The sequence below is a fragment of the Podarcis bocagei genome, assembly GCF_964188305.1.
Source record: "Podarcis bocagei genome assembly, chromosome: 5".
Taxonomy (NCBI): Eukaryota; Metazoa; Chordata; class Lepidosauria; order Squamata; family Lacertidae; genus Podarcis; species Podarcis bocagei.
This window is the reverse complement of record NC_138129.1, coordinates 58,151,861-58,175,294: the sequence shown is the minus strand read 5'-3', so window position 1 is coordinate 58,175,294 and position 23,434 is coordinate 58,151,861. Positions and strand designations below refer to the sequence as shown.

The following is a 23,434-nucleotide window of genomic DNA, read 5'->3' as shown; positions in this document are numbered from 1 at the left end:
TTTTTTTGCTGCAAATAAAACTGCCAACATTCCAAATTTTGTTGTCTCTATTAAGACATTAATTCCTATACCTTAGTCTTTGTATTGGTAGATGGGTAGGGTGGGTGAATCAAAGGCCTGAGAGGTGATTCTTAACACTCCAGTACTTATTATATTCACATAGCAGTAAATATAATTGATTTCAACAGAGTCTACTTGCGTTTCAGTTGCTTTCAAAGGAGTCTACTGGCTTCAGACACCAGGCCCAAACATGACACAAAGGCTGTCAACTTGAAGCCTACTGCGTGGGAATACATTGTAGACAACCACAACAACTGGAGGCAATCAGTCTGGTTGTGTATTCACAGCAGTGACCAGGGGAGGAATGATCGCTGGGAGGAGCACAGAAAGAATAAACACCATGGTCCACCTGCATCAGCACATCTGCCCCAGCTGCAACAAAACATCCTCTCCAGCCACATCAGTCACTGTAACCATGGGAGCCAACTCCGAGGGGCTGAGGTCCCTTTGCTGCTCCCCCAATAAAATATTTTTGGGGGCACCAACATTCAGATGGTGTGTGTACCACCTATTGTAATCAATACTCAGGGTGGGACTTACCTGCCCCCCCCAGATATTTTATTCCAGTTGGCATCCCTGCTTCCATGCACTCTCAAATTTTGCTCTGAGGGTTGGGGGACCACCTGGAACAGTTCTTGGTGGTGTGTAGGGGGCTACAGGGGTAGGGAGAAGAATGAATTAAAGTATGGTTGTAAGTGTCAGATTCCACCCCATGATTGGTAATCAAAACAATTGTTCTTCTAGTAGCATATTGTGTGGCTTACAATGAGTGACGTCTTATGTCAGGTCAATTGAACTTGACTGTCAGTTGCAATTCCATTATGCTTATTATCCCACTGAAATGATGTAGGCTGGACATGCAAATGTAGATCAGTTCAGAGTAGCTAAGAGGCCTCCTTAGGATAGAACATGACCCAACCTGATTCCTATTGGTGCAACTGTGCGACCTGCTCCCGATTGTGTTCCTTTTCTACACTTGCTGTATTATATCTGACAAAGGAGAACAATGTTGGCTCAGTAATATCAGCCTATGCTGTGCTGATGCAGCGTTGAGGCGCAGCCAGTTCCACCAGCACAGTGGCACAAGCAAAAGTGCTAGTGCAATGATAATTGTGTCCTATCCTGCATCTGATATCAGTTGTGCTAAGGTTGGTGTGGCCTTAGGTAGCTATGTCCAATTTATTGTGCTTGGTTGGCTGCTGCAAGAGCCATGGGATTGGGTCGTAAACCTGGAAGCTCAAACCGCCAAACTAGCATTTGTATTTGCCCTTTCAAACTTTAGTTTCAGGTGCATTTTATAGGGTTTGGGTCCAGGTTTTGACTAAATAAGCCAGGGGAAAATACTGTCAATTTGTTGCACAAACTTTTTTAGACCAACATTTTTCCTGTGAAGCAAAATATAATAGTAATAATCAGAATTGAACGTACTGTTAGGGAGCAGTTAAGGAGAGTTGCTGCTGGGAAGGTGTGGGAGTGGGAAGCAGTGGTTTTTGCCTATTGATTCGCTAGCAAAGTATTTGGGGATAGATGATACCTGAACTAAGCTGTGTGTACAGGAAATGGTTTGTATAGTAAAACTGGTGAGCCACTATCTTCCTGGAATTAGACAGCATTACACCTCTTTCTCAGTGTTGTGGTGTTGTTGGGGAGAGTGCCTGAGGCATGCTATCACATATGGTGTACATCTTGCGCCAGTTTCGCTTCCTCCTCCCCATCTTTACTCTAGTGGGTTAATCTCTTTCAATTCTCATTATAGTGGGGCAGACCTCTGGTAGCACTCTGAGGTCTATTAGTTATTTGTAGTCATGTTTTATAATCAAAACAACATTATCCTTGATTTTAGCAACATTTTTCATATTTAATTTGAAAAAAAGATGCTGAACTTCTCCTCTTAACTAGTGATCCAAAAGCTTTTTTCTTTTTTTTCCTTTTCTTTTTTTGTCTTAGCTCCAGTTCAGGTTCAATAAGACGGTTCCAATTACGGTTCAAGTTTGGTTCTTATTAGAATAAAAATATCGTCATTTTGTTTCAACTTTGAATGTAGTTCAACTCCCTGTAGCAATGTGGAATATGCCCACATATAAACTTCATGTACTCTTAAGGCTTATTCACACAGGCAACTATATTACTCAATAACATCACAGCTGAACATGTGAACTGCTTCTATTGAGTCTAAAGTAAAAGCAGATGTTTCATAATAGTCTTTCCACACATGCAAGACATCATTGGGTTTTGCAGTCACTGACTGATACAAATGGGAACTCACTCTTCATTTGGCACTTTACTGTGTGGGAAATAGTACCTGAGAGAAAACAAGGTATGGTGTACTCTGGGGTTCCTGTGCTGACATAAATTAATTTCCTAGTGTGGACTGAGTTACTGCTGCATGGCCAGAGATGGCTGACACTTGGTTGCTGTGCAGATAGCAGGAAGGGTGAATAAGAAGAATGCCATGTAGCTTATATGAATCAGGTGTGTTGGATGAGCCTCGCCACCCAATGTGGTCATGGCCTTATAACTGTGCTCTTACATGCTCTTTGATCTCTTTATGATGTTGCTTCCCTGAAAACAATAGCAGAGGTGAGTGTGATGTGTCTGGGCTGCTATTGTGATGGAGAGAAGGACGTATGGCATTGGAAGGCAAAGAAATGTGGTTCAGAGAAGGAACATTAGTTACATGAAGACTATCACTCCTTATGGTCTGCCCTCCAGCTAGTAGAATTTGGAGATACACACAATCAACCTCTCCCCCAGTGGCGTAGCGTGGGGGGTGCAGGGGGGGCTGGCCGCACCGGGCGCAACATCTGGGGGTTAGGGTTAGGGGGCACAAATCCACGGGTTAGGGGGCGCAAATTACTTGCCTTGCCCTGGGTGCTGACAACCCATGCTACACCACTGCTCTCCTGGTGGTGCTATTATTGAAAGCCAGGTTGGTCCAAAAGAAGTAATTAATCATCCACAGTTTGATCATAGATGAGGGGACCAACCTGGCATGTTTTACTGACACCTGGGTGAATAAACTGGGGAGGTATTCAGTGCAGCACTAGGCCAGTGAGATGGGAGCAGGGAGTTGTCATCCACAAAGATTCCATTGCTCTGTGATTCAGGATTGTTCTTGGTGTTGGGTCTGACAGACAGAGTAGGGATGTTGCTGATGTATCGCCCCTCTGCACAGCCTTGCTGACTGGAGGAGGTTGTCTCAGAGTGTATTGTAAATTCCTTTAATGCTAGGAGCAGGATAGGAGAGTCTGCTTATGGCCTTCATTGCACAATTGTCCTTCAAGGTGTGCTGGCAGGCATGGTGAAAAGCTGTTGGTTCCAAAGATACTTTGAGATAAAGCGCCACAGGGAGGTGATTGCTCTTGATGCAGTCTCCCACCTGAAAGGTTTCAACCTGGTTTATCAGTGCAGAGGAGCCTAAGATGTAGTTGATCATGCTACTTCCTCTCCTGGAGACGAACGTGAACTCCCCAAGCTGGTCACCTGGTAATGAACCATTCAGGATCACTCTGTCGAAACGTACACACAACTTGGCAAGGCAAACTCCGGCATCATTGATATGGGTGTCTTTGAAGCAAATGAAAGATAAGTGACAAAAAGATGGAATTGTTTTTAACTGTTTTTTATTTTGTATTTTTTTTCTTTTTCATTATGTAATATTGTGAAAACTTTAATAAATATTTATATATATATAAAAAGATATGGGTGTCTTTGGAATGTTGTATGCCAGAGAGAAGCTCAGGCAGGTGATCCTCAGTGTCGGAGCCCAGCTCTCTTGCAAGCTCAAAATTGTCTTTACCCACTCTTGCATTGAAATTGGCTGCAATTAGCAGATCGATGTTGTGGAATTTGGTCTCCAGTTTTTCCAAAAGTGATGTTAGTTCCAATAGCCCATCAATGTCTGCTGGTTGGGGCAAGGGGGTATATATACATTGATTATAATTGAACAAAGTTTGAAGATCTTAATAAGAATGCCTGGGTAATGTTGTCACATGGTTGGAGGGAAATGATTTCAAGATTAGGCTGCTGGGTGCAAAGAAGGGTTAGTCCTGCTTTATATTGGCCCATGATGTTGGATTTATGGGCTGGGAAGGAGTACAAATTGAATCCCTCCAAATTTATTCCGTAGTGAGCCCAGGTTTCTTGTAATAAGATGTCAAAAGACTTGATAAAACAAATGACTTCAGGGTCATTTACCTTTTTCCTCCAACCTGCTATGTTCCAGGAGAGGATCTGAATCACCTGGGCCCCAGAGTCACTTGATTGTCAGTCAACTTCAGTTAACTGGTCCAGGCAATTATCTGTGTCAAAACAAGCATTACTGTTGCCCTTGCCTCTTTGACTGTCCCTCAAAGTCAACTCCCTAGCCTCATGATTGCAGAACCTGGCTCCCACCCAATCAGTGTTATTTGCCGAGGAAGGCTGACATGGACTCCGTTCTTTTCTTGGCTTAGAGAAGTTAGCTGAAGCTTTGTGGTTAGGGAATGGTAAATGCTTCATTATGGAGCCATTGGCCCTTAAGGAGATGGTGGTGTGTCCTCTTCTCAATAAGACCTCCCTGGACCCAGAAATGTTGAACAGCTATTGCTCAGTCACCAAAACCCACTTTGGGGGCAAGTTGCTTGAGGGGGGAGGTGATCCAATTGTCAGCATGCTTGGAGGATGTGGATTAAGCTAGGATAGGGCACCGAAATTCCCTTGGTGAGCTTTGTCAGAAGACGGAAGTGCAAACTGATTTCTTCCCTCTGACCTCTAAGTGGATTTTGATATTGTTGATCAAGTGGCTCCAGAGTTTGGGAACTGGGAGGCACTGTTATAATTATTCCTCCAAGTCCATTTTCAGAAAGCAGCAATGAAGGACCATTGCTTGCTGCCTTGAAAGCTAGCTTGTGGTGTTTCCCAGGGTTCAGTCTTGTCCTCCATACTCCTTAACGTCTATACGAACCCACTAACAGATATCATATGGGAATTTTGAGTAAGCTGCCACCTGTATGCTAATGACATCCAGCTCTATCTCTCCAAACCATCTGAATGAGGAGAGGCAGTACAGGTGCTTAACTATTGCCTAGAGGCGGTAATAGGCTGAATGTGGACCAATAAATTGAAACGGAATCTAGACAAGTCAAAGGCACTATGCATTGCTGGTTCTAAAGTGTGGGAGACAGCCAGTTCTGGATGAGGTTGCACTCCGTGGAAGAAACAGGAGCAAAGCTTGTGAGGGGTGTACTTATTGTCACCTGAGGCCTACATGGCTAGCAGTGCCTATTTCCAGTTCTGGCTGGTTCACTGTCTATGGCTCTTCCTGGGTAGAGATAGCTTGGCCACAGTAATCCATGTTCTGATAACTTACAGATTGCACCATTACCATCACTTTATGTGGGGCTGCCCTTGAAGATAGTTTGGAAGCTGCAGCAAGAGCAGAATGCAGCAGCAAAGCTGTTGGTGAATGTCTCTGCCTGGATACATATTATGCTGGTCTTGAAAGCTTTGCACCAGTTGCCAATTTGCTCCTAAATCCAATTCAGGGTATTAACTTTGGCATATAAATCCCTAATGACTTGGGCCCCAAATCTCTGAAATAATGCTTCCCCTCACGCCAACCTGATCAGGTATTAAGAACAGCGGGGGCTACTGTGTTGGTATTGCCACCCCCATCTGTGGTTTGAGGAGCAGAGGTGCTCAGGAGATCCTTCTCTCTGGTAGCCCCCGGGTTGTAGAATGACCTCTCCTCTGAGTGGCATCTTACACCTTCACTGTATGCTTTTCAATGATTGGTGAAGATGCACCTCTTTACCCAACTTTTTGGCTGCATGGATGTCTTCTCATCCCCTGCCTTGTTGTGCACTACTATCCGATGCTGCAGTTTGCTTTTGTTAACTTGTCACTTTATAGTTTTATTTTATGATTTAATGTGTTGCGTTTATTTTAAATGTGGCATTTTTGTAACCTGCCCTGGGACTATTTGGTGAAGGGTAGGCTGTAAGTAATAACACGTAATGTTTATGTTTATGTATATGTTCATGGATGTATATGTGCACATATATGTATATGCACACTGTATCAAATACTAGCATTAAAACTACAAGAAGTAATTTTCTTCTTGCTGTGCAATCCTAAACATTATTTCTTAGCTTTCTGACATTCCACTGTGAACTTACCTCCTAGTAAAAGTCTATAGTCTTACTGACGGACCAATCCTTTGCATGTTTACTTGGAAATAAGCCAGTCAGTTCATTGGGACTTACCTCTGAAGAAATGTGCACAGCTCAAGCTGTTAACGCATAAATGTTTATTCAGTGACATGACTTCACCTTTTGACCACCGCAACCACTACTAAACATTCATTGAGCACCTTGATCTGGTAGGCAATTCCTAGCAGCTAGGGATTATACTAAAACACACACATAATATGAGCCTTACACAGAAGACATACAGTAGTCGTGGGAAACATGTGGTCATAGAATCATACAAATGCAGAGTTGGAAGGGACCTAGAGGATCCATACAGGGATTGCGCCCATGACCTTGGCTTTATCAGTATCATGCTCTAACCAACGGAGCCATCTAGATGTAGATAGGGACAAGGGTGGCACTGTGCACTAAACCACTGAGCCTCTTGGGCTTGCTGATTGGAAGGTTAGTGGTTTGAATCCACGCAACGGGGTGAGCTCCTGTTGCTCGGTCCCAGCTTCTGCCAACCTAACAGTTCAAAAGCATACCAGCGTGGTTTCCGTGCACTCCGGCTTCCGTCACAGTGTTCCGTTGTGCCAGAAGTGGTTTAGTCATACTGGCCACATGACCCAGAAAGCTGTCTGCAGACAAAGGCTGGCTTCCTTGGCCTGAAAAGTGAGATGGTCGCTGCAACCCCATAGTTGCCTTTGACTGGACTTAACCATTCAGGAGTCCTTTACCTTTACACCTTTAGTGGAACTCCAACTCACAGTAGCCCCAGGCAGCATGGCCAATGGTCAGGGATGATGGGAGATGTAGTCCAACAACATCTAGAGGGCTGGGATTCTGTCTCTGGTTTGCAGTTTTGTCCTGGGGTTCATCATGACACCATAGGGGTGGGATGAGGCCATTAAGCAGAGTAATGTGGATGTTATGGAAATAATCATTATTAATTTTATTCTTATTCTTCCTCTTCTTTACCACAACAACTTCTTGGGAGAGATGGTTGCAGGACATGGCTAGGCTTGGGTACTATGAACCTTGAATTCTTTTTTCTTTTTGAGTGGGGTATTTACTGTTCCATCTCAGACACCAAAATAACTTTGGTCAGCCCTGGGTGAGAGGTTAGGGACTGGCAGTGAATAATGAGAATTACGATGAAACCACCCTCTTCACACACACTCATTCTGAAGGGTAAATAATAATTTATCCTTTGTTTTCTGGAAAATCATTATTTTGAATTGAATGAGAGGGAAAAGAACTCCATTTCTATTTACAATAAAATAAAACTGCATATGATATACTGTATTTTTCGCCCTATAGGACGCACTTTTCCCCCTCCAAAAATGAAGGGGAAATGTGTGTGCATCCTATGGGGCGAATGCAGGCTTTTGCTGAAGCCTGGAGAGCGGGAGGGGTCGTGCGCACCGACCCCTCTCGCTCTCCAGGCTTCAGGAAGCTATCTGCAAGCCTTGCAAGCCCGGCGGGAGTTTTTTATTCATCCCCCCCCCCCAAAAAACGAGGTGTGTCCTATGGGCCGGTGCACCCTATAGGGCAAAAAATACGGTACCTATTTTGCATTCACCTCATTTCAGTTCATTCTTTGCATTTGGGAACCATTTCAGTCATTCATGTCTTAGAATGGCTATAAGCTTTCTTTCAGTGTTGCCCGTAGGAACTGAAAATGACTAATTCTCAACCTCAGCTGATGTCTGTGGATGATATTGCAACATTGTTGACAATGCAACAATTTTAAAGGCTGACAGGAATGGAATGGCTTTCACCCAACTCTCAAAACTTGCTTCTCAACTTTTTAAATTTTTTTGTTTTAAATAGCCACTTTGTAATAACGTGTGGGTAGACTTGTTTGCAGCTAAGTATATATACCCTGTTTGGCACAAAGATACAGGTTGTGCATATCACAGAATGTGTTTAAAGCCAAACCCTGATGGAGGGCACTACAAATATGTAGAAGACTCTGGGCAAGAGCTGTATCATCTGTCAGTTCTAATAAAAGTTACCAAAAGCCTGTAACAGAAACTTATATCAAGAATTACCACTGTCCTTCAATTATCCTTTTTTTTTTTTTAAAAAAAATGGATCCTAAAGGACCTTCTTATTCTCCAACCTATGTTCTGGTCCTTTTTTGTGGAGAAAACAAATTGCTGAGCATATACTGTATACATAACTGGTTTAATCTTGTACCCATTTACTTTGGAGCAAGCCTTATTAAACTCAGTGGAACTTAATTCTGAGTAGCCACGAACAGGATTGCACTGTTAACCTTGAACTGCCTTCTCTGTTTTTAGTTTTCAGCTCTGTCATATGCCTCTGCTGTTCAGCAGGAAGCATATGGATTCTGGATGGGTTTGTATACATCTCTTGATAAAAGCATCAAGAAGTCATTAAAATGCCAAACACAAATCTAAACCTCTTGCAGCATTTTGTCATTCCTGCAACAGTCGGAATCAGCTAGTGTCTGTTTGTTATTTTACCTTGGGGGCTTTTGTGTCACCATAGATTACATAGAAGATTGACCAAGGCAGACAGGATTAATGATACTGTACTAGCCATAGAAGCAGATTTGTTATATGCGTACAGAGTTTCCATCTGCTTCCTAACATAAGTCCCCCCCCCCATATTTAAAAACATGGGAGACCCAAAGATTAATAATTTTTCAAGAAGAAAAACTTAGGTTACTGTAGCAGAGTACCTCTTTAGAGCATTTTCACATGTGAGGCTAACAAGCACATGGAATCTCTCCTGCTAGTTCCACCTTGTGTGAATTATGTTGATGCAGGACAGAGAACAGAAGAGAAATGAAAGGTATGCTCCTGCCCAGGGTGGTCCAACACGCAGCCCTGAGGCATTTTTGGTGGCCCTTGGTAACATATGAAAGCCCCCCCCCATGCTGCCTTCCCAAAGCTGGGTAAGTGAGGTGCTGGGCTTTGGGAAGGATGCGTGAGGGCTCTGACAGGGTCCCAGAGTCCTTCCACCTCTTTCCCAAAGCCCTGTTTGTGCTTTCTCAGCTTTGGGAACTAGGTGGGAGGGCTCTAGGACCCTGCTAGTGCCTTGTGCTTCCTTCCCAAAGCCTGGCACTTTGCTTAGACAGTTTTGGGAAGGCAGTTTGAGGGGAGGGGGCATCAAATTTTGGCCTTGCTCCCCCTTGTGCAACAAGGTAGTGAGCAGCCTGCAGATTCTGTGCCAAACTACTCTTGTGGCCCAGTTGGGAGAAAAGTTGGGTCACACTGCTCTAGCCAATGAAGGTTTAATAGACACATTATTGACAGATTTAAGAACAAGGCTATTTATAGCACAATCTTATACATGTCTACTCTGAAGTAAGCCCCACTGAGTTTAATGGGTGTTTCTCCTAGGTAAAATTAGCATAGGGTTGTCCTTAATTAAGATCACTACAAACTATTTGAGCAACAGGCATATCAAACATACCTATCTTTTTAAGTGAGTTCCACTAAAAGGAAGAGTCTTAGTTCAGTGATAAGAGTATCTGCTTTGCCATGGAGAAAACCCAGGGTCAGTCTCTGGCATTTACCCAGGTAGGATGGGCAATTTCACCTGTTTGAAACTCTGGAGAGTGGAGACAGTACTGAACTAAATGAAGCAATGTTTTGGTATAAGGCAACTTCTGGTGTTCCTAAGTGTTCCAGGAGGTAGGTTTTTCTGTTATCAATTCCTATCATTATCATCATCATCATCATCATCATCTCCTTTTGTCTTCCTCCTCCACAAATAAGTTTTGTTTATCTAATACAAATTCATAGATCATTATGTCAGCTGAAGGTATGAATCAGTATATTTCTACCACTGACATTTCACCTTTAATTATTTGTAGATCCAAACAGATGATTCAAACATTTCACCACCCTCACAAAGGCTGTGAAAATACTTCTGTGGGGTGCGGCCATAATATTTGTATGCCACTTATTGTGTCATTCAGCCCAACTGTGTGGGGAATAACCATTCGAGCACCACAGGTTCCTGGAGGTAGCTGTGCTGGCATAAAGCAATTCCACACAAGTGGGTGGCAAATAACCCAGTTGTGTGTAGAATTATTTTTCACTGCCTCAACATGGCCCTGAGGGGATTTCTGTATCTTTAATAGCAGCATAGCAGGAAAAGTCACAGCACATAGGGCTTTTCTAATCACTTTGCCACAGTGATATGAAAAATTACACCAGGTGAAATGTTCACTTCAATGTGAATCTAAAGTTACAGAAATTTTCTGTAACTGGAAGTTCTAATTACTTGCTTTACCTGGGCAACATATACTGCAGTGGGAGATCCCGTTATCGCTCTCTGTGCCTATACATATATGCCTAAGAGGAAGGCACGCTTGGCAAACCCACACTGTGATAAACTCCTGCCCAGAAACCAATGTCCCCACTGTGGAAGGACGTGTGGGTCCAGAATTGGCCTCCACAGTCACTTATGGACTCATTGTTAAAACCATGTCTATGGAAGACAATCTTACTCGGCTACGAGTGATCGCCAAAGAAGAAGAAGAAAGATGCCCCTATGCTTAGACTTCATGTCTGTGGCACTCTGAAGCAGAGCAGGAAGATAAATTACAGTGGAACATAGGAAAATGCCTTATATTGCATTGGACAATTGGTCCATCTAGCACAATACTGTCTGTGCTGATTGGCAATGGTTCTCCAGGGTTTCAGAGAGGCATCTCTCCCAGCCCTACCTGAGGATTCTGGGGATTGAATGTGGGACACAGCTGTCAACTTTTCCCTTTTCTTGCGAGGAATCCTATTCAGAATAAGGGAATTTCCCTTTAAAAAAGGGAAACGACAGCTATGTGGGACCTTTTGCACGCAAGGCCCTATTGGCGCTGCTGCTACTGGGTGTTGTCCAGTTGGTGTTGCCCTGTGACAGGGCCTTCTCAGTGGTGGTTCTCTATTTCTGGAATGCCCTCCCTAGTGAGGTGTGGCTGTCCCCCTTCATTAACTTTCAGGAGGAATTTGAAAACATTCCTGTTTTCCCTAGCATTTGATGGCTGAAAGTTTCTGTTTCTGGCGGCCTTGAAACTATTGCTGTGAAAGTATGCGACTGTTAAAAGGTTTTTTAAAAAAAACATGTTGCTGTTTTATTTTTAATTATATTGTTTTTACACTGATGTTTGCTGCCCTGGACTCCTTTGAGAGGAAAGGCAGGATATAAATTTAATAACTAACTCAAAAAGTATATACTCCTTCACTGAAACATGACCCTTCCCATGGCACTGCAATCTTACACAGAAGCAAATCCCATTGAGTTCAATAGGATGTGATCCCAGAAAAGTGTGTTTGTGCCCAAGCCTGTCTTACTCACAGGAAAGTGTGCATCTGATATCTCATATTTGCTTCTTCCCCCAGGACTCCAAATGTCTAGATAAATTATCAGAAAGAGATATGTTATTTAGATGTCAAGCAAACCAAGCACAAAGATTTTCCTGTTTGCTCTAGTAACTCTTTGCTTAATCCTAGTTATATCTTAACAGTGCATACATGAATATAATAACCATGTAAACAAAACATGGAGACTGTGACTTTGTTATGTTTGACAGGTTCAGCTCGCTAGGCAGGTAAATCCAGGTCTCACTGAAAGCTGTCAGGAAATAGATGTGTAATAATAAGATGCTTTCATCACCATCCAAAAGGTGAGCTGTTGTTTAGCAATGAAATTAAAGGAGCAACAATTGGAAAATGGGTAGTATAATCTGAATTAGTGTATAAACTGGCATACTCATGCATATATGTCCCACTTTTTCAGTGAGGCAAACTAGCAAAATTCACCACTTGGAAAAGCTCTGCTGGATGGCTACTTGCAGATGTACTGATGGCAGAGAAGTAAACTCTGAAGTAGGCATGATGGTGTAGTCTCATCTGTTTCCAGTCAGATTCAGACTGAGTCTTATGCTACTTGTGCTCTAGCCACCAACGCTCCTCTTTCATCACATGCAGGTCACTAGAATACCACGGCACTCTATGTGCTCTCTACAGCAACACTGAGGGCAATCAGGAGTGACTGTGTCAATGACTCTATGCATCTTAGAATTCAACAGTGGGACAAGAGCCTTGACAGGAGCACCATCCATATCAGGAATATTAGGAAGACTTTGGGCACAATAAATTAATGAATTCCACAATTGTTTAAACTTAAATATATCAAAGAAATCTACTTCCACATTATTTAGGACTGCAGTGCAAAGCTATGTTAGCACACTTAGGTAAAAGTAAGCGTCACAGAATCAACGGGTTTTGATTTTTGCAACTAAATTCCCCCAGAACCACTGTAGTGCAGTGGGCCTATGGCTCCAAGCATCAGTGTGACTTAACTCTGACTAAACCTGCCTATAATTTCTTTGTTTGGGTACTGGTATTAGTAGCACAATGCACACCAAGGCACTTTATACATTCCTTTATACATTCCAGACATGAGATCTGGTATTGAAAATAGGTTGTGGGCTTGGTTCAGATTAAGTACTTCATTGTTCCTCCTTTTTCAGTCACCACTATTAAAGTCTAACTTAAAGCTAGGTTATATTGAGTCACCTTGAGAACTGTCACAGTAGTAGTTTTTAGTGTAGCTATCAAAAAACAAATACTGTAACGACCCAAGGCACACTCCTGAATTGGGGAATATCAGGAATTTAGTAGTCATTTATTTATTTTTAGTGTCTTGACATAGCAAATCAAAGCAATTTACAATATTTTAAGCAAAACACACACACACACATTAAAAGCAGCAGTTTAGAAAATTGGAAAGACCATTTTATTTTTAAAAAGCTAGATAAAAACAACGCACCTATGCAAAAAGGCCACAGATAAATAAAAGCCAAAGGCCTGATGAAAAAGGTATGTTTTTGCCTGGTACCTAATGATGGTGCCAGACAGTGCTTCCTCCCCCCTAAAAAAATGTTTAGGTACTCTCATTTTCCTAAGTGAAACTTAAGATTCACAAAATGTTTAGGGGCATGCGTGTCCCCAGAAAAAAGCACTGATGCCTGGCAATTGTTGGGGAGAGCATTCCACAAGTGGAGAGCCACCGCTGAAAAGGCCTGTTCTTATGTTGCAGCCTTCCAGACCTTGTGTGGAAGGGACACATGAAGGGCCTCAGATTCAGCCAGATCAAAACTTAAGATGTTGTATCTTCTTTAACTCTGGTTCCAGCCAAAAAAACAGTGCTGGAAGTAGAAATATATATATATAAATTCTAGATACAGCCACTTTATGAGAATGACTGCCTTTTCACTGCAGTTTGTGTTAGTGCTTTACAGTCACTGCAGGTAATCCCGTGGATGTCTCAATATTAATTTAGATCTGACACTCATTCAATAATATGCAATACATGTTGATCCATCCATAAGATACAGATGGGTGTGGTTATCCACCTCTGTTGGAAGACACCAAGAGATTGGTGTGGCTAGATGTTTGGTAGTGATTGGTACAGCTAAGTTGACACATGTTCACTTTGAGTTGCCACCTTTTTTCAGGAATGGGCTCTTGCTCCTTTGTAAGCTAAGCAACATGCAAAAATTCAACAGGTAAAGTTCCCATCAGCTTGCATTGCCAGGGAAAAGCATGACCTACGGAATTCATGTCCACCATGCAGGCTAGGCACAGAAACTCTGTATCAAAAAGAAGTGCCAATCCTTACACCTTCTACTTAAGACGTGGCCTCTGAAGCCACCCTGAGAGCCACAATCTATAAAGCGCTCTCTACACATTTAGCAAAAAGAATAAAACGCCCCCTCGTTCCCCAAAGCTGCAACCTTTCCTACTTGGAAATAATCCCCACTGAATTTTACTTAGAAGTCCTACTAACTTCTGGAGTAACGGTGCTCCTTGGGATCAGGATTGCAGCCTTTACTTACTTCCTAGAAACTCGCATATAGGCTTGAGTTGTTGGGAGTTTCTCTTGCATTTCCGGATATAGAGTCTTCGTCGTTTTCTCTGCTGGAGAAGGCCTACACTACAGTAACCCCGTGGCACAGGACACAGAGCACGTGAATTTACGACAGCGCCTCTGAAAGCGCACCACAAAACCCTCCTCTCCTGCGCCTGCAGTTCCACCAGCAGCAGCTCTTTGTCGAGCCCACCTTTGCAGCTCCTCCGCCGCCCCCTTCCCTTCTGCAAGGAAGCAGGAGGAAGAGGCAGCGGAGGGAGAAACCCGCCCGCGCCAGCCTTTCCTTTCTTTCCCTGCACCATTTTAGGCCAGCTCCTCGGGGCGCCCCCGGTGCAATCTGCCCTGCTGCTCCTTGCAAGGCTCATTCTACCGCTCCTTACACAACCCGTTCCCGGCCTCCCCGCCCCCTCCCGGCCCGGCCACTTGCGAGCATTTGACAGAAGGACGAGTCACGTGGCGGCCGGAAAGCGTCTCTTTGCGACCTCAATGACAGGCAAAATGTGCGACAGCCGCTTGCAAGGCAGGGAGGAAGCTGCTCCGGAGTCTCCTCTCCTTCTTTAAAGGCAGGGCTGACTGCTGCCTTGCACCCTTCAGGTCCGGAGTCCTTCTTCCCCGAGCTCCCCAGTAGCCGGGACAGTGGATTTTGGGAGAGGGGAGATATTTGGGGAGAGGCTCCGAGGGGTTTGGCTGAGTTTGGAGTTTTAGATGAGCTCTTAGCCTCCCTTTCTCTCTCGTCCCCCCACCCCCCGCCCCAGCCCCAACTCCCTGGAGCCCGGTTCTCGCCAGCAGCAACCTGCAGGTGCACAGTTCAGATAGGAGGAGGGGACACTACCGGCTGCAATGGCGTCCAACATGGATAGAGAAATGATACTGGCCGATTTTCAGGTAAATTTCAAATTCCACCACATCCACCACTGCCATATTCTGATCATAATCTTTCTCGCTCTTTTTATTATTATTATTTTAAAAATGGTTCCTTTTCTCCCCGTTTCTCTGCTTTCTGTGCTTTTGTGGGGAGATTTTCGCTCTGGAAACGTGAGTCCTGCTCTCAAACAGCAGTGGGATAACAAGGAACAACAACAACACTCTGGAGGCTGTTTATCCATTGTATCCAGTTTTCGGTATTCAAGGGGAATAAATAAGACGAAAAAAGCTCCTCCACTTATAAACAAGGCATTTATCTCTGTGCTTCACAAAGAAAAAAACCACCTCAGATAATATGCATATGTCTTTGTTTTGTCTTTGGGTTTTTTTTAGGTTTGTATCCTGATCTCACTGATTCATTCTGACCATCCCTGTGAGCTTTTAATAATAAATTGCAAGGGGCAGGGACTAAGATGATTTCATTATAAGGGGCTTGCCAACATTCCAGGGGCCCATACCTGTTTCACTCATGGATATGAGAGGAAAGATGTTAAAGAAGGGAGTAGGGGTGGAAAAGACATCTGGAATGAGAAAATCCACTGATTCCCTTTCCACTAAAATTGATTTTCAAAACATCCAGTTTCAAAGAGATACGTAGTACTTCTGTAAGAGCTTCACTTCATCCATGGTGTGTATTTTTTGTGATTTTTTGATATTCTTCCATTATAATTTAAGTTAATAAGGCAGTTTCCTTACCAACTTCCTGTCTGAGGAAATTTCCTAACATGAACTTGTTCTGAGTCCAAATAGGATACAGTCCAAATCTGAAATATGTACTTTGTTGTACATATTTCAAAAGTATAATTAGGAAAAAGCAGTGCTCTCTTGTACCATGCTTGTTCATAGGTACTGGGATCTTATGTATGTATAGTGTGTATGAATCTGCATAACATTTAAAGATATACATAGTACTCATAGTTCTAGGGACATATCTTTATTTCTAGGTTAAGGCTAAAACCCAGTATCTTACTAAAAGTGTACCTTTAATAATTTTCTAAAAAATATGTTCACTTCTGCCTTTCTGCATATGAATGCATGCTTTTAAAAACAATAATCAAGGTATATTTAATTTTCTTTTTTCATAGAAAGTTGAATGGGTACATGTTTAGTATTAATACTACAATGACTTAACAATGTCAAAAATATAAACTGTAAAATGAACGTAGAATTTTATGATTGACATCCTAGTTCTAAACAAACTCATTAGCATGATTATCATCAGTGAGACTTTTAAAGAACATGAGTGAAATAAGTTACACATAAGTATGTATGCAAGGCTGCTGTTCTGGGCACCCTTACTTTTTGTACATAAGTCCCATGGAACTCACTTCAAAGTGAACCTGCAGTGAATTCGGCTAATTAGGAACAGAAGTCAACTTACGATGGCTAGACACATATGTATACTTCAACATTTTAATGAAAACTCAATGGAAATTGCTTTTTTTGTTGGATCTTAAGAAACCATTATTACATTAATAGAAAACTTGTTTATAGCAATAATAATATTTGAGGTCAGTTTTAATATTTACAACACATTAAAATGTACTGTTAAGATCTCATTCTAAAGGATCAGAAAGTTGTTAATTATGTTTGGAAATTTTCAGAAATTCACTGAGCTTGTTGATATTATTGCCTGTTCTACCTGAGCAGGGAAGTTCTGATCTTGTTGTACCAACTTGGTTCTGAGCTTTTGATTGAAGTCCACATTTACTGTATTTTAAACTTTTATTATATTTTATTAAACATGCATTTTCATGTCTGCTTGTAGAGATGTTCTACAATTGCAGAGAATGTCTGCAAGGAATTAAATACTCTGAATAAATGTGTTGACAGCTGTAAAGACAGACACCTTATAAATAGACAGTAAAATCTACCTATATTTAATCTTAGTCTTTGAGCTGGCAAAAATGTGGCATTGTTTGGCAAGCTGCAATCCTCCTCCACATATACAGTACATTGTATTTTTGGATCAGGGTTTAACTAATGTATCCCAAGCTAGTGTAGGAAGTTTAAAGCTTCTTTCCCCTGCTGCAGCTCTAATTTTGTCAGGTATTTAAATGTGATTTAAGAACAACAATGATGAACTCAGAATTGCCTTAATTATAGTTCTGTAGGTTTATAACTTTCTGAGGTCCATAATTTAATAACAATTTATCATATAGGGTTGTTTCATAATGATTTAGTCATTTTAGGCTTTATTAATCCTTTAAATCACTGTTTTGTGTAATATTGTTGCAGATATAGTTTACTAGTTCTCAGGACTTATTTGGTAATCATTCTCATTTTTACCGATTGCAAAGGTAAGGATTAATGACTTCTCCAAGGTCACCTGCACTTTACTCATAATAACCCTTACATAGGTGTAAACTCCATTGACTTCCAAGTATGTGTAACTAGGACTGAAGCCTTCTTCAATCACCCTATGCATAAGTACCTAGGAATAATTGCCATTTAATTCAGTAGGATTTGTATCTGAGTTCTGTAAGTGACCTAAAGTGGGATGTGAATCTAGGTCTTCCAGGTGCTGGTACACTACTTTGCAAGTTGACCACATCAGGGTTTGATCTTATTCTTTCGGTATTATTTTAATATGTGTTTTTAGATGGATTACTATGTTTGTACATATTTAAATTTGGATTTGAGTGTTTTGGTTCTACAGCTTCTAGGATTAACACATGACTTTTTTGTCATGCATTATTAAAAAAAAACCCCTCAGGATTCCCATATCTCTTGTTGACTGAACAAAGAATGTGCTGAGTTAATGATGTGGCTTCTACAGCACTCATTTGTAAACAGGGGGACAATCAAAATGCTTTCTTGCTGTTTCTGTTTCATGTCCTTTGTTTAAACAGCTATTTTCACAGTGCAAACCTATACATGTCTACTCATAAGTAACCCCCATTGAGTTCAATGGGAGTTACTCCAAGGTAAGTGTGTAATAGGCTCTGCCTGATAATAGCAGATTGTCTTGTTAGTATTTATTGTACTACAATAGGTCTTATTAGTAGGATAATTCTTTAAATATATATACTATACTATCTCAGCTATGCATAGACCTCTAATAGTTCAACTGTGGAAGTGTCTTTCCCCACCAGTGTACAGCTAATATGATTTTTTAAAATTGCCAAATATTTGCTTTTTCTGAATTATCAGTGAAATTATTCTAATTGCAGTATACAGACATGAATTCTACACTTGTCCTCTAAAACATGATTTTCTTCTGTTTCTGGATAACAACTGTCTATGAACTATTTCTAAGTTCAAATAATAGAACGTTGCTAAAATACTAATGGTTTGTACTTTCAACATTTTCTTTTTGCCTATTTGCAACATGACAAATGTTACTTTAGGGTGCAGAAACTTACATCTCTGACTCTAGTACTTAAAGTTGTACTTTGAATAAAACTTAAACAATTTGTTCATAAATGTCCAGCACACATCACAATTTTACCATATGATTACATGCACTTTATTTTCACCTACTTGGGACTAAGTCACATTGAACTCATTGGGACTTACTGCTGAGTAGACATGCCTAGGATTGCACTGTCAAGATTCTAAATCTGATAAGACATTTCTGAATATACTACTTCATTCCCCCACCCCATTCTGTTGCATTGACTTTAATGAATGAGATTTACACACATATTTAACTCTTCCACTGACATCAGTTGGATGTAAAAGTGGTTTACTTTGGTTGGTTCATGTTCTTTATCTTTAAAGATTGCTATGGGATTTAGCTTTTGTCAGAGATGTGATTCCCAAAGGGTTTCTACTTAATAATTCACCTCCGTAACTGGCAGATCAGGGAGCTTGGAAAAAGTAGGATCTTGGCCAGCTTTCTTATGGATAGCAGGCATAGATTCCTAGTTTGCTCGTGTTTTGGTTCTGTCCAGTGCTTTTTTTCTAAAAACATGTTTAGGGGTACTCTCATTTTGACTCAAGGAAATCACATTTTTATAGGTCAAATCGGGAAAAATACAGTAAATGGACAAAAGTACAAAGATTCACAAAATGTTTAGGGGTATGTGTCCCCCTCCGTCCCCCCCAAAAAAAGCACTGGTTCTGCCCAATTGTGTGGTTTGCATTGGGCTGGCCACCCAAGTCATGTCCCTAAGCACATGACCCATTTAATCTAAACAGCAGGTTGGAATGACCACCAATGTAATAGCTTCGCTGCAGTTGCTATCCAGTTGGGAGATGTGTTAGTGCAAGATCATCCTGTGCCTCGTGTTTCTGCTAAAACTGTACAAGATACTGTACTTTGTAATTCCCCTTTCGGCTACCTGCCATGTTGGAAATGAAACACACAGGTGGATTTCCTCCCACTTACTGCCATGTTCTTTCAATTTCATTGCTTTTCTTGATGTGGGGGAATGATCCATTAAGAGATAGTCCTGCAAAATGGTACAGTAAATCAGTAACAAGTCATTTTCACAGTGAGTGCCAAAACATTATTTGTAATTCAATGACACTTTGACATGGGTGTCTGCTTTATATAGGGAATAGCAAAACAAAGATTTGGATAAAATTAAGGTAGATTAATAATCCAGTATTGTTTTATTTAGCATAGCTTTGTAAATGGTGTATTTCATTATAATCTCTTTTTCTGGCATTTTCTGAGTATGTGCTGCACCTATAGCTTTGTGTATTTGGAGGGAACAGGTCTGGCTTGGTCTAAGAGATGCATGCTAGGAAAGCCAACATTGTCACCATCCTTGGCATGGCAATGGCAGTCTGAATATATGGTTTCCGACACGAAACTGGAGCAAGGATGGATGGCATTATGGTAAGAGGCTGAGAAACTCCTATTTAGCAGTTTGGTGTAGGAAGTCAGGAGGTTCAACTGAGATTAAACAAATGGCTGGTTCTGCTTCTCCCTGGTTACTGCAAGTGCTTTTCTGGTTCACTATTTGTCCCAGTTTTTGTAGGGGAGCTCTTGGGGTAAACTTAGATGAACTGCAGCTGTGTGGAACCTCACATTAAAAAAAACCAATAACCACACTTTTTTAATTTTAAAAAAGGCATTTTTATCAGTCACAGTACAACACTAACTCTCAGCAGTGTATTTTCTGTGTGAACTAAATTCTCTAGTATTTCTCTAATAAAATTTCTCTAATACTTAATCTTGCCAAAATATTGTTACTGTAAAACAGGAGTTAGCCTGCCCTAATGTCGTGTTCTCTTATGGGCTACCTCTGAAGGGCTCCGTGCAAGTGGTGTTTGGGGCCAGAGGCAAAAGTGGGCAAAACAGGAGATGTGACTTTTACCTTTGTATGGCAAGCTATATTCCAGCCATGCAAAAGTCAGAGGCTTCTGTACACACCATCCAGGCAAGAAAGAGGCATTATAGTTCAAGGTCGCATTCTGGCCTTGTAAAAGCATTCAAAGATGTGTGTGGAGAAGGGCCCAGAGACAGCTGTAACTTGCCTTGGAGAGAGGGGCTATCGCTTGGGGAGAGGCACGTGTTCAATGGAGATTCTCAAGAGCAGGACAGGATATATAGGCCCAGAGGTTTCCCACCCTTGATGTAAAGGAACATTGGTCTACCTCAGACATAAGTAAAGCCTGCTGGATCATCCCAGTAGCCCATGCTGTTCTCATAGTGGCCAACCATAGCGGCCAACCAGAGCTCCTCAAGCAGGATCTGAGCCCAAGAGCCGTCTCCACTCCTGTTGTCTCCATCAATTGGTATTCAGAAGCATTACTACCTCCAGGTGTGGAGGCAGAGCATAACCCCCATGGCTAGTAGTCATCAATAGCTTTCTCTTCCTTAAATTTGTCCAGTTGTCTTTTAAAGCCATCTAAGTTGGTGGCCTTCATTGCCTCCTGTGGTACAGAGTTCCATAGCTTAACTGTGTGCTGCTTTAAGAAGTAAAGCAGGTACATGAATGTCTGCCCTATGTCCACAAGTGTGTTCTGTGATATGTTGGTGGCTTTGTTGTCATCCTATGTAAAAACCATTTGATGATTCTTGTCTTAGATCATTGTTTTCTGTGGTGTTGGTAAGCACCAGATCTGTTTTTGCTTTTTAAAAATTGTGTTATATGTACCACTATAAGCTTTAAGTTGAAATTATTTGGGGGGGGAGGGGTCCCCCCCTTCAACAGGATCCATTTTCATTCTGCTGGATCTGACTGTTTACCCAAAGATGTGTACATATTTCCTGTCTACCTGGGAGTGGAGTGGCACAGTGGAGGGGATGGGCCACTTCCCTAAAATCTGAAATGTGCTCACAGGCCCCCAAAGGCTAGTGGCCCCTTAGATCAATTGACTATGCATTGCCTCCTTCCCCAACTGTAGCCCTCTTCTTTAGATGGTCAGAATGAACATGTGATGGTGCTCTTATGCATGAATAGGCTAGCTCCACTTAGATGCTGATGTGTGCATTAGCTCTGCTCTCTGGGCAACACACGATCACCATTAGTCTGAGAGCAGGGGGTTACATGCTTGCATTCCTGTGTGTAGAACCAGCTTCACATTGATCCCAGTCACATGTCATATGGGGCATGGCCAATGCATGTGCACCAAGGAAGGAGTTAGAAGATGTCATGCTGGGAATTAATTCTGTAGCTTTGGCACACCTGCTGAAAAGGGCCTCTTTCTTGTCTCCATTCGTTGCAGTTAGAGGCAAAGGCTGTTCTTTAAATTTGTTTGTTTCAGGCTCTTCAGGGTTTCAGAGGCCACTACCACCACATTAAAAATGGTGCCCAATGGTGTGTTGTGTATGTTTCATGCACAGCTCCAACTAGGATGGCTATTTGCACGTCGCCCCCAAAAATAAAAAGAATAAGGAATAAATGTATTGCCCCCTCAAAGAGGACATGGATTAGCATGAAATGCATACCTGCACAGAAGTACATTTTATCATGGTGCAGAAGACTGCAATCAGATGGCCTCTGTTTCTTCTGCTTTCTAGGTGTCTATTAACTCTTGATGAGCAGCTTTAAGGCTCCTGCTCTGCTTCCTGATGGTTCTTTATCTTTAAACCAGATTAGGACCAGTCAGCCCTTTGAATAGAGGACACCTTCAAATAGAGGACAGTTCTCTGTAAAATAAGACACATGGCTGCCATAGAGCCAACAATATTATATGCATGTATGAATACAGTAAACTCAAAAATCAGGGAGAGAACAAAGCTTTTGTTTCTGGCTGAGCCCTAAAGCTTCCTTGCTAAATTACAGCAAATGTGATGGTATGCCTGTTCCCATACCACATGTGATGTCGTGTAGTAGATGCTTGTCTACAGAGGTTCATGCCACAATCAGTGTTGTTAAGGAGAAAAGAATTGTTTGTTTCTGGCAACAGATTACCGCAGCTACTCTCCTAAAACCAGTGCAAAGATAGGTATTTAGGGCAAATAGTTCACCAAAGCAGAAGTTTAGCTGGAAGCTTCCTTCTCCCCTTTTATTATCATTATTTCTTGACTGTGTTGACACAATTAGCTGTGACTTTAAGGAATGTAGGGGTTCCCTTTCCTTTGTATGGGATTTAATGACTCTGCAGGAGCAGTTGATGAATTGTTATTGTTGTGAAAAGAATGCTGCCCGCTGCAACAGCACCTTGTATTATGTGTCATATCTTCACATCTAGTAAGAGGCACTTTGGTTGTCTTCTCATGATACACCACAACCTTTGAAATTTTCCTTCCAAACCGATAGCCGAATGACAGTGCTAACTTGGTGGCATTTCTGTCACCCAAATAGGACTGGAGAGTATTCCTGTAAACCAGATTATGCTTGCTTCAGTTCTGCCTATATTTCATGTGACAAATTTTAGGTGATGTTATTGTGCTACACGGCATGAGTATAGGTTGCTGAGAAAGTGGCCGAATCTAGTTTAAAAATATTAATATGTTAAGTAAGGGCACTGTGCTTGAAAAGAACCCATTTCTCCAGCCCCTTCCATTTATGGGGAGTATTGCTCCCTTAAATCATTCATTAAGAATTAATCCCTAATCAGATACTATATGCTATAGGAAGACCAGGTTGAATGAAAAGCTGACTCCAGTCCTCTTTCTCTACATTGCCCAGGTTAAGTGGGATGTCAAAACACCAAAAATCACTTAATGCAGTATTTCAAACTTTTTTTAAAAAAATGTTCTTTTTATTCATTTTTATTTTAAAAGAAAAATAAATTTTGCATTGATCCATTACATACAAAATCAGCATTCGTTTCATATATTTACCTAAATAATATTCCTTATTAATTCCTTACTACTGTACTCTGGTAGCTGTACCCTCTTCCATGCTTTCAACAGAAACAACACAACACATTAGGAATACAGTGTTATAAAGAAAAGTGCTTTCAGTCTAAAATGGGAAGGGCAAGATTTGATTATCTCACCTAAGGTGCTTAGGTCCCCT

The 23,434-nt window shown here is 41.6% G+C and overlaps 1 protein-coding gene across 1 annotated transcript in view; it reads left to right on the top strand.

Moving 5' to 3' along the window:
* Positions 1 to 14,674: 14,674 nt before the first annotated feature.
* Positions 14,675 to 23,434, top strand: part of FAF1 (Fas associated factor 1) — a 175,557-nt gene continuing 166,797 nt past the window's right edge. The window contains exon 1 of the mRNA XM_081193170.1: positions 14,675 to 15,029. Within this exon, the coding sequence (XP_081049296.1) occupies positions 14,985 to 15,029 (45 nt within the window). The 5' untranslated portion in view covers positions 14,675 to 14,984. The remainder of the gene's footprint in view (positions 15,030 to 23,434) is intronic.